Raw genomic sequence first — 19,283 nt, 5'->3', positions numbered from 1 at the left:
ATCCATAATGTGGACTATTAATTCCTCACAAGAATGTATTTTTGTTTTGTGTACAATATTTTTCATTCATCCAAGATGCAAAAATCTAAATGTGTTAGATCAGACGATCTTGGCAGGCAAGTATGTGGGCCTCCACAACCGATCCATTTTTTCAGGGAAAATGATGGTTTAAGTCAGTGGAAATGGCACAAGAGAAGTGGGGAGGCATGCCACCATGTTGGAAGTAAACTTTGCATCTCAGTGTTAGAGGAACAACTTCAAAGAACTGCAAAATTCTTCTTGAAGAAAGTGCACATAGACCTCACCATTTAAGTGGCCAGGTAATATGAACGGTCCAAACAACTGATTATGAAGGCCACAGCATACATTGATGCTAAATTAGTGTTGAAAATTGCCTTCAGTTTTATGAGGATTTACTTCTGCCCATGTATACTCATTATGATTATGTAAGTTGTTGATGCCATCTTCAGTGAAATTTGCCTTGTTGGTAAACAAAAACATACTAGTAGAGTTGTCAATTTGTATACCAACAGAACTCAACCAAAGAGAACCATCTCCTGGATGTAGATATTGAACGGTTGTTTATGATAAGGATAAAATTTGTTTTGTTTGATGTGTGCCCCCCAAATCATAGACTACGAAACTGCGATCTGCTTAGAAAAACGTCAAGTAGTGACACCTGGACTGCATTGATAATAACTTCATCAATAACAGCGTCGTGTTGGAATGGTCGTTCGTAGCTGGTATGAATACTACATAGTGATATAAATAAGTGCAGCATTACTTCAATGGCAAACTGATCATGTTCAAAATAAAATTCATAGAAAACGTTTGCTAACGACAACACAGTTCACAGAACCTGATATATTAATCAGGTTCTGTGAACTGAATATAAATATAAATATAGTATAATATTATACTAAATATAATACTATATTTAGCATAAAATATAATACCATATTTAGTATTGCGCATTGTTAATCAGCTGTTATTTTATTGCCAACTTTGAAAAAAATTTCCAAATAATTTATGGTATTTCTGTCATTAATAGATGAATTATTATCTAAGTAATTTTTATTTTACAACTGTTTAGAATTTTTAACAAGTTTAGGTTTTACAGATTTTTCACATCACCAAAAAAGAATTCGTTTTTGTTTACGAGGGTTATTTTTTTTCAAGGTCTGATCGGACACGAAATTAAAACCACAGCGAGGATAAAAAACTTTTTATTTGTAACAAGTACTTACATAGTTACACTATTTCTCTATGTAGTCGCCACTCTGATTTAGACATTTGTCATAGCGTGGTACCAACCTTCCAATACCCTCGTCATAGAATGGAGCCGCCTGTGCTTTCAGCCATGTTTCTACGCTGATCTGCAGCTCGATGTCTGTGTCAAAATGTTGTCCTCCTAGCCCTGCGTTTCATGTGAGCAAAGAGGTGAAAATCAGATGGAGCCAAGTCCGGGCTGTATGGTGGGTGATCAAACACTTCCCAATGAAAACGCTGCAGGAGCTTCTTTGTTACAGCTGCAGTGTGCGGTCGAGCATTGTCATGGAGAAAGACAATGCCTGATGACAACATTCCTCTCCGCTTATTCTGAATTTCCCTTCGTAGATGTTGAAGAGTCACGCAGTATGAGGCTGCAGTGATGGTCGTGCCATTACTACCCAAGACCCATTACCTACCCACTTACCATTGTTTCATTCATCTGCCAAGAATTTTCATTTCCAGCAGCTTTATCTTCTTCAATTGCACTTTTGCTGTGATTTTTTTCAACTTCTGCTTCTTAATAGATGAATTTATATTAGTTTCTGGTAACTTTTCACTCTTTAATTTTATAAATAACTCGTTTCCTTCTTTTAATACTATGCACTTCATTTTTGGACTGTGTTCATGAAAATGAACACAGTCATTTCAAGTTGTTTCCTCTATTCCTCCAGTTTGTTAATACTTTACACGATACAATACTTTCAAACAAACAACATACTCCACGGTGGTTTACTCTTCTAATCCCTCAAACACACGTACAAGGGGCGGCTGAGATGTAATGAATACTGGAACATAATGGGAAAACAAAATGTTGCACAAAGTGACAAGTGTTGCTGTCTTTTAGTTTCATTCTCCTACCACAAACATTCCAAAACTACTGATCCACAACCTCTCACTTTCTGTCAGTCACCACTATTAATGAGATGATAAGCCAGCTATATTGTGATGTGTCTAAAACAGCATATGGTAACTGAATTCTTAACAGCAGAAAAGTGAACGCTAGTAACATTCATCATCATATAAAAGCTGTTTATGTTGATGAAACTATTGACTGAAGTACTGTGAGTAGCAAGAAATAGTAATTTGTGAATCAGGAGTTGACAAAGTGAATATTGAGGATGAACCTGATAGACCGGTTTCTGTAACTAATGAGAAGCACCAAAAGAGGTGAAAATAATAATTTGGTGCTTCTAAAATGTATGCTAATAAACTATACAAGATGTTTATGTTGTGTTCAGCAAATCGCAGAACCAATAATTCTGCAACACAATAATACTTGGCCAGATAAATTGTATGAAACATGATACTCTTGTAAAACTGACATTTTAAACTATTCAACACCTTCTATTCTCATTAGATTTGGTACCCTTTGATTTTCATTTCTTTCTGCAATTAATTATTAAGGGTATAAATTTCATCACAGATGATAAATGGATTTTCTCTCTGGCGCAAATGGATAATCTTTATGTGTTTCGTGCAAGTGTTGAAGGTATGTTAAATCAACTTCCAATATATAACCATTTCCTCGTTATCTTTTACATTTTGCACATTTGTAAACAAATATTCGAGTTTATTTTCATTATACCAACTGAATCCATCTACTGGCAACGGTTCCATCATACATTTTCCATAAAGAGATCGGACATCATAATATTTAATAAATTTCGTTGGTTTATTTTCATCATAGTTGTCTATATTGGGATCTTTTGCCATTGCATAACATTTGGGAATCATGGACGACCCCGCCGCGAATGCCTTTTTCAAAAAACAAATACATATCGGGGTCTGTAACAAGTTCCAATTGTACTTTTGTCACCTTGAGTGCTGCAAACCATGATAAATATGGAGCCGATATATAATGACAGAAATCCAAATTGTTTGTGTCAATCATTTTATTACGAAAATTTTCAAATATTTTGTAATCAACATATTAAACAACTCTATTTGTTTTTCCTTTTCTTTGCAATTTCTATATTTTCTTTAAATTGAAGATATGTTGTTTTAAAAAACCTTCCTTATTCTTACTAAATAAATGACAATGATCAAATAAACTTTACACCAAATCATCTAAGCTATAAGATAAAAATTGGTACGAATCTATAAAGCAGTATGATATTTCATTCTTGAGTGTTATAGATACAAGTTTTTCTCTGTTATTTGCCATACAAGAAATTTTTAATTTATCCTTCAATTCATTCAGCGCCAATACAATATGATTGAATCGTAACCGCGTAAATTATGAAATACAACTGGAATAAATGTTGCATGTTTACAATTTAAATTGCATTGTTCATGGGCCGGTCCAATAAATTTACCACTTCTATGTGAATGGTGTCTTACATGTTTCCCATTAATCGCACCTCTACACATAGCACATTTTGTATCATTTTCAAATTTTTTTGATCTTTTTAACTCATAATACACTCTCTGATGGGCTAGGAGGCACCGTTTTCGAGTTACGTCCTTTTAACTTTGTTTATCTTTTAAATATGCTTATCTTTTATTTTTATCAGTCTTTTTTTTCACGTTTAGCCTCCAGGAATCACCATCATATTTCAGAGGATGATAGGTATGAGTGTTGTGTACTTTTGTTCAGTCTTAAGCTAATAATTTCTAATATGTAAAATAAACTGAAACTCAACCACCAAAGATAACAAATCATTACTCCATTCCAAAATGAGGTGAATATCATATATTAATCAATTTCCCAACAATTCATAAAAAAAATTTGGAGGGGGGAATCACAGTAATGTGCCCACTTTTTTAAAATCCAAAACAGAGTTTTCATAGCATATAATAGGTATGATGTAGTCGAAATTGCTATTGAATGTTGCTGCACCCACATTTCAAGTCTATATAAAACATTGTTTATCTTATAAATATGATACTTTTTATTTTTATCAGTCTATTTTTTTCAAGTCAACCATTTCTGTTATGTGTGATTGATTGAAAACCAACCACAAAAGATAAAAAATGATTACCTCATTCCATAATAAGGTGAATATCATATTTTAAGCATTTTCCAAACAATACATAATGAATATATTAAAAAAAAGTTGAGGAAGAATCACAGAAAAGTTCCCATTTTTTTAAATCCACAACAGAGGTGTTTATTTTTAATAGCAGATATTAGGTATGAAGAAGTCGACATTGCTATAGAATTTTGCTGCCCCCTTTTTTCAAGTCGATAATAAAACATTGTTTATCTTATAAATATGATTACTTTTTATTTTATTATCAGTTGTATTTTACCCTCCAAGAATCACCATCTGACTTCAGAGGATGAATGAAGATGATATGTATAAGTGTAAGTGATGTGTAGTTAGTATAATCTTGTACAGTTCTCAGGTCAACCATTTTTGAGATGAGTGGTTAATTGAAACCCAACCACCAAAGATAAAAAATGATTACTCCATTCCAAAGTGAGGTGAATATCACATATTTTAAGCATTTTAACAATTCATAATGAATAATGTTAAAAAAATTGCAAGGGGAATCACAGAAAAGTATCCACTTTTTAAAAATCCACCACAGAGGTGTTTATTTTTCATAGCATGTAATAGGTATGAAGAAGTCGATATTGCTATAGAATGTTGCTGCCTTCATTTTTCAAGTCGATAATTAACATTGTTTATTTTATAATTATGCTTATTTTTTTATTTTTACCAGTCTTTCTTTTTCCTGTTTAGCCTCCATTAATCACAATCAGACTTCAAAGGATGCAATGTATTAGTGTTGTAATTGAGTGTAGTGTAATCTTGTTAAGTCTCAAGTAAACCATTTTTGAGATGTGTGGTTACTTGAAACCCAACCACAAAGAAAAAAATAATTATTACTCCATCCCAAAATGAAGTGAATATTATATTTTAAGCATTTTCCTGACAATTCATAATGAAAATATGAAAAAATTGGGAGGGAATCACACAAAAGTACCCACTTATTTAAATCCACAACAGAGGTGTTCATTTTTCATACCATGTAATAGATAAGAAGTCGAAATTGCTGTAGAATGTTGCTGCTTCCATTTTTGAAGTCAATAATAAAACATTGTTTATGTTATAAATATCCTAATTTTTGTTTTTTATCAATCTCTTTTTCCCTGTTTAGCCTCCAGGAAACAACATCATACTTCAGTGGGTAATGTATATGAGTGTAAGTGAAGTGTAGTATAATCTTGTACAGTCTCAGGTCAATCATTTCTGAGATCTGTGGTTAATTGCAATCCAACCGCCAAAGATAAAAAATGATTACCCCATTCCAAATTGAGATGAATATCATATTTTAAGCATTTTCCCAACAATTCAAAATGAAAAATGTTAAAAAAATTGGGAGGGGAGAATCACAGAAAAGTACTCTCCCTTTTTTAAAATCCACAACAGAGTTTTAATAGCATGTAATAGGTATGAAGAAGTCGAAAGTGCTATAGAATGTTGCTGCCCCCATTTTTCAAGTCGATCATAAAACAATGTTTATCTTTTATATATGCTTATTTTTTAATTTTATCAGTCTTTTTTTCTTGTTTAGCCTCCAGGAATCACCATCATACTTCAGAGAATGATATGTATGAGTGTAAGTGATTTGTATGTAATCTTGTTGTTTCGGTTCAACCATTTCAGAGATGTGTGGTTAATTGAAACCCATCCATCAAAGAATACTGGTATCATCATCTAGTATTCAAATCCTTTTAAGAGCCTTTAGTAGGATCTGAACATTGGAACTCCTGTTTTCAAAATCAGCCAATTTACGAATTTGTTCACCACTAGACCAAGCCGGTGGGGGTTTTTATATCAATCTAATTTATTTTTACCTAACTTATGATAAACAAACTGTACCATTAACAAATAATAACATTACCTGTATGTAATGAATCACATATAGTTGGTCTGAAGTAGTCATGACTGGCATAGAGAGTTATCATTTTCTAAAACTATAAAGCATTGTTTTTTTTTTTTAATATTCATATCAAATTAAAATGTTTGTCATTTTGTTTTAAGCATAAAACCCTTACGTCCTTTGTGTTAAGGAACACTCACAAAGAATTAGCATTTATTAATTTCAATATATTTAGTAGTAATATCTTCAGCAGAGCAAACACCATATTAATTACAAATACAAAAATTGTATGTAATTCAAAGATTTGTCATGTAAGACTGCTCTCTTTAATTCACTTCCATACTAAGATGATTACTGCTGTTTACCAAAGAAGTTTATAGCTTCAAAAATCAAATTTATTTATTGGTCAACACTTGCTTTAAATTTGTAAAAAAGCCCAATTTAAAAAAAAAAAAAAAATGTTATTTGCTGCTATTTACTGTTTAATTGCAAATCTAACAACACAAATCTAAATTTTACATTCTACAATTTTTAATTATTTCATTGCAGAATATAGAAGTGCTTGCTTTACTTTAGAATATGAGCAAATTTAAAAAAAACAAAGATGAACTTTTAAACATTCTCAAGCTGCTTGTTTTTTTTTTTTAAATTAGGTCGTATTCTAAAGTAAAGCACTTTCTGCATTCTGCAATTAAATTATTTGAAAATTGTAGAATGTAAAATTTAGATTTGTGTTAGACCTGTGTTTTTACAGTAAACAGCAAGTAACACTTTTTTAAAATTGAGGCTTTTTACAAATTTAATGAAAAACAATGTATTGACCAGTATGAATAAATCTGATTTTTAAAGCTATAAATAAAATAAAGTTGTATAAAAGAGTCTACCTTACAGAATATTTGGAAGAGATTGTATGTATATTCATGGTAAAATGAGACCACCACCAGATCCAACATGTTTTATAAGATACTTTTTCCTAAGAAAACTGGGCTATAAGAAATTCCAGTTTTTCAACTTTTTCCACTCGGGGAATTTCATAAAATTTGTACATTCATCAACAACCACTCTTAGCTTTCCTTTTAAAAATATGCCTCACAATATAAAAAAGAAATCTAAATATTAGATTCTCACAATTTTAAAATATAATAATCAGATGTTTACTAGTTGTAATCAAAAAGTTGCTTAACTTATTTTCATAAAATCATATCAAAAGGTGAAAATAAATAAATCATTTTTTTTAACAAAACAATAGTTTATTATAAATACAATAATTTAACAAATTAAAAACGAAAAAATGTATAAATACTTATATAATATGGTTTAAAATGAATAGAAAGATCATTATTTAAATAGCTCAAATTTCATTTTCAATTATTTGATAAAAATGTCATTTTGGTTTACTGTTTCTGTTTTTGGTACCACTAGAGCTAATGAAGCACCTACCAATAATTTTACATCGGTTCTGGATAAAACCTTTACGAATGATAGAAAACTATCATTAAAATTTACTTTATAAAGAATGTTATTCTATTATTTTTTATTGAGAATATAGAGGGTTAAAAATAATACTATATAAATAAGTTTTTATTACTATTAAGTATCCTAGATTTCATGACAGGAATTAGCAGTTGTATACAGTAATAATAAATTTTAACCCATTACAACTGAATATTTTTCTAAAATCCTCTCCTTACATACGACATGCGGTTGTATCCTCTTTCTTTCATCCATAATTGATTTCACAAGCTACAAAAAAACTCGCATCGTAAAAAGAGAGTAATTGTAACTCTGACATCAGCCTGTAGTATCAGTGCTCCATCTTAAAGACGTTACAATTGTTCTATTAAATTTGAGAAAATATTTCTTTCTTTTGCTACTTTAGTTAATAATACTGTACTAAATGGATTGCTATTTTGATTATTTTTGGTCATTTCAAAGATAAATTTTAACAATTTAAAAGATTTCTGTGCTATAATAAATTCTAAGATAAAAATTCAGTTTATAAATTTATTCCCTTTTTCATAAATAATAATATTCTTTTCGAGAATAGAGGTGATTTTTTATATATTTTATTAATTATTTTTTGTTTACAGAAAAAATGTTGTATGTGTATATTAAGCCAAACCACACAGCAGATAATATACATTAAAATAAATTCTTTAAAAAATCACAAATTTGTAGCATTACAATAAAAAATTAGTTACAATTCAACTTTTCCTTAATATTATAAGATTTTTTATAAAATTTTGAGAACAAAAAGTAGAACGATGCAGTGTTAACTAATGAGAAAATAGAAAAAGCTCTACTCCCATCACAGCCATTTGCTATCACCCACGCATAAAATATAATTATACAGATGAACTGGGCCTGTAACAATGTTCACAAATCATTAATTAATATGTTAATAATGCAGTGTTTTTATAATTTTCTTACAAGCAAATGAAGTAATTATTTTAACTTTAACATTTCTACTACTACAGCCAGTATTTGTTGTGTATTTTACTACTTTGTCTGTTGTTAGTTGTAGATAGTTCTTGTTTCTGTGCAATATAGCTTCATTTCACTTTTTGTAATTCTTCTAAAATGCTTATTCAATAAAGGAAAAAGTTAATATAGCAGAGGCTTACGTGTATTATGGATCCTTTCAAGAATCGTGTCAATAGAAAAATTTCATAATGCTGGTATCCCAGCAAAGTAGCATATGAAGTCAGTTTCAAACATAAAACAAATTAGGCAAGAATTCCAGAGACCATAGCCAATATTCTCACAGAATCTTTGCCGGTCTAAAAATATCTGTATATAAGTCATCACAACAAAGCATTACAAAATACATACGTTGCCAGTGCTGGATTTGGATTTACATATAAGCTACACAAGCTTTAGCTTTAGCTCCCCCAAAAAATTAGAAAAATAAAGAAAATATTTTAGTTTAATATAATTCCTTAATCCTTATAACATGTTTCAAGAGGTTAGATCATAAGCTTTTGCAAATTGTGTCTTTTAAAAGAACTTTTGTTTCTTTTTACCAGAGTTTGCGATATTAAGGTTGTTATGAAATATATGATTAATTAATTTGTTTTAATATAAAATAATACCTAGCTATTAAATTTTAAAATTGCAGGGGCTATGGCTCATCAATCAATTGTTAGTTGATAACATTCAACACAATATAAATTAAACATCTATAATCTGGCCACTGAAAGAGGATACCCAAGTTAGAGCTGATAACTTTGTAACCAACTAAAAAAAAAATATATATATATATATATTTAATATTATATGAAAATAAACCACCAAAACACAGTAATTAGGTAAGTTATAATTTTAATTTCCAAGAATCAATTTTTCTGTCCAGTACTGGACAGCAAAATTGTAAATGTGTTCCTTAAAATTTTAAAATAAAATTAAAATAAATTTTTTAAAAGAATTACATTTTACTAACACAGTGGTCAATATGTTAATGAATTACTTGAATTTTCAAAAAAAGATTTAAAATATATATATATATATTAAATATTGTTCTGTAACTATTTTACATCATATTAATGTACATTAATAACCATCATCTTTTCCCAAATTAGGTCATTTTGGTGAATACCTTAGTGATCATATTTCAATTTGCCGATTACTATAATTATTTTAGCTACTCTTTGTTTATAGAATTTCTGAGCTACGCAAATTTCACAAAACATATCTGTTTTGTGGCTGTTATTTTTTGATAGTAATAAACAGAAAAATTTATACACGTCAATTTATTAACTCGGATGGGCTTTTGAAAATAAAAAGAACATTGTTAGACACAATGGGGAACATTAAATACTAAAACGAGCTTGATAGAAATCTGCAAGAATTACCGAAAATAATTTTGGCAAGATCCATCAAGGAAAGCTAAGAATTTGGAGTATGTTTAAACTATAAAATGTACATTTAATAGAACATGTATAAGTGAACTGAACAATAATTTTGTTTACAAATAATACTTCATAACCTGCACCACTGATTAGTATTTAGAAACAAGCATTTCACTGAAAACTATACAGAGAATTTTAACATACCTCTAAATGCATTTGTAACATCATCTGTGCACCGATAAAAATAGAAATATGTTGATGAGGAATTCTGACAGATTTTAGCAAAAATGGAAAACATTTGAATTAAGATTTTGAATCTGATATTCAACAACAAATCTAATTTCAAAATAAAACTTGATGTGACAATGCAAACATTTATGGTAATGAAAATCTATTATGAGGATATTATTAATAATTAAGCATAATAAATTTATTATGCAATGATAAAACTGAACCTATCCAAAACTGTGAGAGAAAGATTATGTATATAATCGATGAAGTTTATCTTAAACGTTCATCGTTTAAGATAAAGGTTTGTTCATAATTACCTAGACAACATAATTCTACAAAAATGTGGGGCATTTTTAATGAACCCATAATCTATATGCTCTATGAATTCTGGTCATGGGTATAGCGATAGAATTATGGTATATCACAAAACGTTTGGAACTTTAATGTACTATAGGAAAAAATAGTAGATGTAAAAATTAAAATAACCATTACACTCATATAAAAAAAAAAATATATTTATATTGCTTTGACATTATACGAGATCTATTCAAAAAATAACCAAATGTTTTTAATTACGCACCAACAGAGATATTTAGTGACATGCGGTTGGAACAATTGTGTTCTGTATAACCTCCTCTGTAATCACATGTTCTTGGATTGTTGATATCTCGTCCTGTTTTTTGTGTTATTTGAGTGCAACATGTTTAAGTGTTAGTAGTGATTTTTTGATGACTGAACTTTTGTTTCAATGTCACAGCCGTAAACCCAGCTTTTGTCTCCCATTATGATCCTTTGCATGAATTTTTCATCATCAGCTTGTTCAAGGAGTTGCAGCAATTGTCTATTCAATGTTCTTTCTGCTGTTCAATCATCAAACGAAGAACAAACTTTGCTGCAACTCGATGAATGTTCAATTTTTCAGTCAAAATGTCATGGCATGATCCAATCGAGATGCTAACCCTTTCTGCAAGTTCTTCTACAGTCTATTGCATATACCAGATTGTTGATTTTCTGAACACGTGTGACATCAGTTGAAGTAGAAGGCCTTCTTGGTGGAAGGTGATCTTCAATTGACTGACAACCGCTTTTAAATCGTGAAAAACATTCACAGCATTGCATACAACCTACAGCATCATCTCTGTAAGCTTGTTTCAAAACTTGTAAAGTTACTGTAAAAGTTTTCCCCAGTTTCATGCAAAATTTTCCACACTACAAAAAACACACATTACAAAAATCACTACTAACACCTTCTTTTATTTTAAAATGACATTTCTCCCACCACCACACCATTCGGTCGTTCTAAAGCATAAGACTGAATGTCTGTGCCACAAATGGCTACTGAGCCTCGAACAGTTTAGCAACCATTATCCTAACATAGCTCCTAAAGCTTATCTAAGAGCATGAGCGAATTAAGCGTGGTGCCATACACCACCGGCTTACGTGTCCCAACCGCTTACTTGTCAACCGATTATTTGCTAAAGGCGCACCCTGTCAACTACTAAAAATATATATGACATCCTTAATAAAATATATTTCGTCTAGGCAGCAATTTGTTGCGATGCCTAGGTAGCTGAATGCCAGCAAGAACCTGTCCACCATTTTATAGCGCTTGAAGCCATAATAACTGGCTGGTCTGGTATGGTGGTCAGCCATACTCAGGGTTAGCTTCCCACAGCACCGCGGCAAGAGTTTATCCCTATTCTATGCATAGGGAAAACTAACTATGGATGCCGGTTGAACAAAGCAAATGCTCTAACACTTAAAACATGTTGCACTCAAATAACAGTAACACGAAAACTAAATGAGACATCAACAATCCAAAAAGATTTGGTTACTGAGGAGGTTCTGCGGAACATAATGCTGCTAACTGGATGTCACTAAATATTGCTGTTGGTGCATAATTAAAAAAGTTTGGTCTTTTTTTTAACATCTCGTACAGTAAAATTCAACCATATGTATACATTTTCCTGGGAAAATGTAAATATTTCAAAGAACATCACAATCATTACAGAGTGAATTAATAGATTTTGGTAAACTAAAAATGTAATTAAGTGTATTTCCTGCAAGTGAGAGCAATGTATTCTCATAAAACTATGATTAGTTGGGGCACAATCTTATGAGCAACGCACCACAACAGCTTGTGGAAAATACTAAAGTGAGATTTATCAATTATCTAACAATACCACTGTAATTTGTTCAGTTTTCAATGTAATGATTTTAAAAAAAATATATATATATATTTCATAGGATCTTTTCATTTTATGTAAACGGCCCACTAAGGATAAAACAATATGGTGATATGAATCCAATCTCATTACAACACCCAAGTGATAACATTTTTACCCTCTCCACAACATATGATTTTGTATAGAGGTTTTACTCACAAGAGTGTTAAAATCTTCACCCAACTCCCTGAATTTAGAGTTCCAAATTGGCAAAATTTAAATTCTTTCCTTTTATGGTTATGGAATTAATTTAAACACATGTAATAGTCTGTTATTGGTAGGCCTTGTCATTGAACTCGCTGACAATTGTTTACTGTACGACATCCCCATATACACATGTAACACTGTTAATAATTTTAAATGGTTTATCTAATTTATCTTTATTTTTCTAATCCCTGGTAATAGCCAAGGATAAAAGATATATACAGGTGATCTATTCATTATGGTTGGAATGGTTTTAGTAATCCAATTTGTAGCAGAACAGTGTTTTTACATTAGCCCTAAACATAAATGAAATGATTATATATTAATGAATATATCTTCAGTACCTAAAATCAAAAAAATATAATTCTTTATTATTCTTAAAATAAATTATATATTTTTTAAGTATATATTTAACGTACCATCTGAAATACAGTTAGATATTTCTTCCACCAAAGGTATTTCTGTACTGATGGTCCCAAAGCAGAAAGCATATAATAAATGTACATTACTGCATGTACTGTACTATTACACAGAGCAATAAACATTATCTGTAAATCTGTAAAAGATAAAAAAATTGTTATTTTTTTAGTAATAAAAAGGTTTTTACATTTAAATTCTATTATATAAATCACCTAATACAGAATATTGAGATAAGACATATCTTACCTTAATTTTTCATTGAAGTACTTTCGCAGGATCTCACATCCTCAGACATGATTGAAATAATTCTGTTATTGCATAGTAAATATATCAAAATAAAATAAAAATAATACTACCCAACAATGAAAATGTTTTCAGGCTCTAAAGTATCTTATTTTTATGTATTTCCATCTACTGAATTTAAAAATCACCATAGAAATGACCAATTAGCTCTTGCTTTGGAGAAACAATGACATGCCATTTTTTACCCGATCTACATTTTTAGTTTGGGGGTAATTTTGTTTTTGGTGTTGTCACACCTGCTAAATGACAACACAACGTTCTCCAGCTGTTTGTAGGCTATAAACATTATTACTGTTGCTGTCATTGTGAGTTTCATATTGTTTGTGATGCAATTACTACAGAATTTCTGATTTTCGACTGCTTTTGAAGTGAAAAATTTGTTAAATCAAAATGTCACGAAAATGTGTAAATTCAGTGAATAATTTTTGTTAAATTTGTGGTGAAATAAAATTTTCATCACAGAAAAACAATCTGATGCCTCTTGTGAAGACTGCCTACCACCAATTATTTTGGTATGAAGGCAGGGGACCAGGATAAGTCATGGGCTCCACATATATGTTGCAACTCTGGATCAGTTACACTAAAAGAATGGCTGAAAAATAAAAAAAAATGATCTATGGCTTTTGCTGTGCCTATGGTTTGGCAGAAGCCTACAAACCATACAGATAACTGATATTCCTGCTTCACTTAATCTATAAAGACAGGATTGTCAATGAAGAAAAGAGGAACAGTTCAATACCCTAATCTTCCATCTGGTGTTCAACCTATTCCACATTCAACAGATAGTTTACGTTCCTACTCCACCCAAGAAAATTATGAGCTTGAAGTAAAAAATGAAGACAGTGTGGAAGAAGAACCCAATAAACCTTCTACATTCCATGATTCAGATTTTGATGAAAAAGATGATAAACTGCACAGACTGAGAGTCAAGCAGAATTGAGTGATCTAATTCGAGACCTAGATTTGTCAAAGGAGAAGCCAGAACTTCTAGGGTCAAGTCTACAGCAATGGAATCTTCTCCAACATGATGTCAGGGTCTCACAGTACAGACATCATCATAAGGATCTGCTTTATTTTTTTGAGAAGAAAAACAATCTTATTATTTACTGTGATGTTAATGGTTTGATGAAATGTTTGAATTTGAATCATGATCCAAAGATTGGAGGCTATTCATGGATTCCTCCAAGCTTAGTTTGAAAGCTGTATTACTTCACAATGGCAACTGCCTTCCTTCTATTCCTGTTGGTCATGCAGTTCACATGAAGTAAATTGTTCACCCTCGACCACACCAGTTTTGTAACTGGTGTGGTCGAGGGTGTAAGGTGACAGTCAGCTGCGTGCAGTAGTTCACATGAAGGGAGCCCTCTGGGCTGGTCTAGTGGTTAACTCGTCATCGCAAATCTGCTAATTTCAAAGTCGAGTGTTCTAAGGTTCAAATCCTAGTAAACGCAGTTACTTTTATACGGATTTGAATACTAGATCATGGATACTGATGTTCTTTGGTGGTTAGGTTTCAATTAACCACACTTCTCAGGAGTGGTCAACCTGAGCCGTACAAGAGTATATTTCATTCACATTCATACATATCAACCTCATTCAGTCTCTGAAGTACAATGGTTTCAGAGGCTAAACAGAAAAAAAGATTTCACATGAAGGAAACAATCCTCCTAGACTCAATCAAATATGCTGAACACAAGTGGAAAATCTGTGGCGATCTAAAAGTCATCACTGTACTCAAAGCAATGCAACTGGGGTACACTAAATACTGCTGCTTTTTATATTTGTGGGACAGCAGGGATAGGAAATCACATTATATTAAAACAGCCTGGCCTGCAAGAAATCTAATTTCAGCGAGAAATATGTTGTTGCCAAGCCTCTTGTGGACTCAAAAGTTGTTCTTCTACCCCCTCATATAAAGCTCGATTTGATGAAACATTGTCAAAAGTATGAACCAACAAGGACAGGCCTTTTAAGTACTTAAGAGACAAATTTCCTGCATTAAGTAATGCAAAAGTTAAGGAAGTATTTTTGTTGGGGCAAATTTTGAAGGGAAAGAAAATGAAGCTTTGGAAGCCTTAAAGGGTGTCATTCATTGATTTTTAGGCAACAAAAGAGATGAAAACTACTGGCAGTTGGTGACAGTACTTCTGCAAAAATACCATCAACTCATATGCAAAATGTCTCTTAAAATCCATTTTCTCCACTCACACCCGAACTTTTTCCCTCCTAGTTGTGGAGTTAACAGTGATGAAACGGAGGAAGATTCGACCAGGATATTTCTGTAATGGAAAAAACATATCAGGGCCGTTGGAATGAAGCAATGCTTGCGGATTACTGCTAGTCTGCAAGTAGGAATGCTCTGGAACTCACTTACAAGAGGAAAACCAAATGACAACGATCTCATGAAACCACCACATGATTCTCTTCAGACCCCAACCAACTGCCAGGTATTCTTCCATCTATTAAGAACTCTTACAATGTAACTGTCATTAAAAAAATATCAAATAGACTTACTATGTTGTTGGCATATGTAATTAAAATATATCCTATTCTCTTAATCTGTTGATAAAATTATTCTACCTACTGTATATCACAGAAACTAGAGCTAATAAAAATTGTTCTTTGTCATATTTGTTTTTCTCAATCCAAAATTAGTAAGATGTGACTTATGAAGTGAAGGAAACATTCAAAAAAAATTTTTTGTTGGGCAGTGATAATTGCTTGTTAGTTTAAATGAGTGCTGCTATCTCTTGCAGTTTTTATAAAAATGCCTCCCTCAAACAGGTGGGAGATGATTTTTTCTTAAAATAACTACAACAGATAGTAACATGCTTGTAAATGAATACACAATTATTATTTTGAATATTTATTTTTATATTTTTATCATGCAATAATGGAATTATTTCAATCATGATGAGGATGCAGGATCCTGCAAAAGTCTTTCATAAAAAATTAAGGTATGTCTTGTCTCAATATTCTGTATTAGGCGGTTTATTTAATAAAATTTAATTATAATTTAAGAGTAAAGAGGAATAATATAAATCTTTAAAAGATTAATTTAAATTTTAAGAAAACAGTTTTTTATATAAAATATAAAACAAAGTTGTAATTCTCACTTATACACAGCGTTACTGTCATTGTGAACAATAATTTCTGGTAAATATGCTGTTTCAAAATAAATATCGGGGTTTAAAAGTTAAGTAATATTTCTCAAGTTTCACATAAATTGATTAATTACACTTGAAAGCCGTACTAGCAAAGATGGCGATCCCCCAACAGGGAGCATTCTGTTTTTGCAATTTGCAAAGTGTGAATCTGTAATTACCATTCAACGTGCATTTCGTTTGAAGTTCCATTGTGATCCCCGAGTGACAATAACAATCGTAGATGGCAAAAACAATTTGAAACTACCGGCTGTATTTGTAAAGGGAAGAGTACAGGACGACCAAGTGTGTCCGAAGGCAATATTGAACGTGGAAGAGAGTATTCTGTGCGTAGTCCTAGGAAATCTGTTAGGACGGCTAGCCACAAATTAGCAATTCCAGTGATGTCTAAGTGTAGAGTTAAGGAAATGCTTACAACTGCATCCATAACGTTTACAACTGTTACAAGCTCTAAAGTCTACTACAGATTATGGTTAGCGTGCTAGCTTCACAAATGAAATGATGCACCGTGATGATTTATCAATGTAAATAAAACTTAATAAATCTTATATAACTTTAAAATCCCAATATTCATTTTGAAACACACAGTGTAAGTTAAAAGGCAAAGTAAATCTTACTATTTATTTTACCCAATTATTTTAAATAAGAAATATTTTACATTTCAAACTTTTTTTTAAAATGTTATTTAATTATTATAAATTATAATATTTAATTATTAGAAATAAAATTAAAATTTTTTTTGATACTAGACCAAATGAAAACATGCAGAGCAGAGCACAGCACAGGTATGCATGCACAGTAATGGTGAAGATACATGTTAGCATCCCATGCTGAGAACTATCAAATTCTCATGTAAAAGTAAACTTCATAATCATAAATGAAGTCATGACTTTAAACAAAATTTCTGACATCATCGATGTGTCATTTGGAACAGTACAAACAATCAAGTTTGTTGTTGTGCAGTTTGTTCCTAGGTACCTAGGTATGCAGAAGGATCATCTTCAAAAACGTTCACGCTTTGTGTCAGTAAACCCTGAATAATCCATAACGTCTTATCAGTAACAGAGGATCTAAGAATGAAACTATAAATCTAAATTACAACATAACTTTTTATTATATAATACTTAAAATTTATTCAAACTAGTTAATTTATCTTCAGAGATGGCTTTATTTAACTGTTTTAAAATTCTTGAAAACAAGTTTTCACGTTAAAAGATCAGCAATGTAAATAAAACTAAGCCTAAAATAAATAAATTAATTTTTTGAATTAACTTTTAATAAATATGCAGCATGAAAAAAAGTATATAAACAACTAGTAAAATTTATGTTTATTAAAGTTTTCAAACATACATTGAAACCTTTTAAGCTTTACTCTTTTAATATATTAATGTACATTATTTCATCCATGACAAAGTAGTCTTTATGGCACATAAACAATACTGCATTTCCCAAGCACAATAAACTTTAAAATTTGTTTTGAACTGTTAGGTTGAACATGTCGGGTACAGACATAAATTTTCTTGGTCAAATTGAATTTTTTTTTACAAAAATGATATAAAATAGTTATACCATAAATTCAAAAACAATTTCAGCTCAGGGACTATAATAATAGTATAGCAGTAAACATATCAACTGGACGTAATTATTATCTGAAAATATAACTGTAAAATGAATGCGCAATGTAAACTGGAGTAAATCTAAATACTTATGTTTATAATTGCAAGCAAACTGAAACTTATACATTACTAGTTTAGAATAAACAACTTCAATACATACTTCTATTATACTTAACAAATATCCACGTAAACACAAGCATATTTACATGATGATACACATGTAAAAAAGTTATTTGTGAATGTTTTTTTCTCATCACAAAAATAACCTAAAACAGAAATTGTCAATAAATGTATAAACAACATATATAAAAAAAAAAAAAAAAAAAAATATATATTATATACACATCCTGTTTTGTGTTGAAAGTAAAAAAGATGTGGGGAAAAGCATTCATATATGTAACCTGTCACCAATGTTACAGTCAGTTAACTCTGTAATATATTAACGTAATCTGTTCTAAGTTTCATGACAAAATATATTATTACTGTTTACCAGATTTAAAACATATAAAAAAAAATTTAGAGCTCATTTTTATAAGTGAAAAGATTCATGCAATTAAAATTCAGAGGAAATAATGGAAGTATATAGTGACTAGATTATGAATAATAAATAGATCTTTATTCTGATCAGTACATAATGCAAGGTATGTTCGAAAAATAAAGTTAAAACATCAGGGAAAGTTTTTGTTTCAAAGTCAATATGTCTGTGTGAAAGGCAGATCCAAATGAAGAGAACTAGCCTAGGTGGTGTTCAGTATCATAATTGGTTACATCATCACCACCTCACCCGGAGGTCCTGGGTTCGAATCTCGGTCAGGCATGGCATTTTTCACACACGCTACGAAACATTCATCTCATCCTCTGTGGAAAAAATGCTTAACTGAAAAAAGTCTTAACATCAACCCGGCAATTCCTGATCCAACCACGTATGAATTGCAAGCTTCATCTGATACCTCACTATCGCTGAAAATAAAAAGTTTGCCAACATCCACTGTGAAATTATTTCTGTTTACAGTGATATAATGTTATGTGATAATGTAACAAAGTGATGTACGGAGTTTAAAAATAGCAGAACAAACATTCGTGATGAACAGAGGTGTGAAAGACCACTGATTGTGACAGACAAATTTTGATAAAAAATGTCGAGCGGCTAATTCACAAAGATCACCA

At 31.0% G+C, this 19,283-nt stretch overlaps 1 protein-coding gene across 13 annotated transcripts in view; it reads right to left on the bottom strand.

The window, feature by feature from the left end:
* Positions 1–7,333: 7,333 nt before the first annotated feature.
* Positions 7,334–19,283, bottom strand: part of LOC142333082 (very long chain fatty acid elongase 7-like) — a 128,074-nt gene continuing 116,124 nt past the window's right edge. For all 13 annotated transcript variants that reach the window (XM_075379918.1, XM_075379910.1, XM_075379907.1 and 10 more), the window contains exons 6-8: positions 18,277–18,382; positions 13,033–13,169; positions 7,334–8,469 (exon numbers count right to left, since the gene is read on the bottom strand). In XM_075379918.1, coding sequence (XP_075236033.1) covers positions 8,299–8,469; positions 13,033–13,169; positions 18,277–18,382 — 414 coding nt within the window. In that variant the 3' untranslated portion in view covers positions 7,334–8,298. The remainder of the gene's footprint in view (positions 8,470–13,032; positions 13,170–18,276; positions 18,383–19,283) is intronic.

This window comes from Lycorma delicatula, chromosome 12 (genome assembly GCF_047948215.1).
Source record: "Lycorma delicatula isolate Av1 chromosome 12, ASM4794821v1, whole genome shotgun sequence".
Taxonomy (NCBI): Eukaryota; Metazoa; Arthropoda; class Insecta; order Hemiptera; family Fulgoridae; genus Lycorma; species Lycorma delicatula.
Note: the sequence above shows the minus strand (reverse complement) of the source record. Positions and strands in the feature narration are given on the sequence as shown.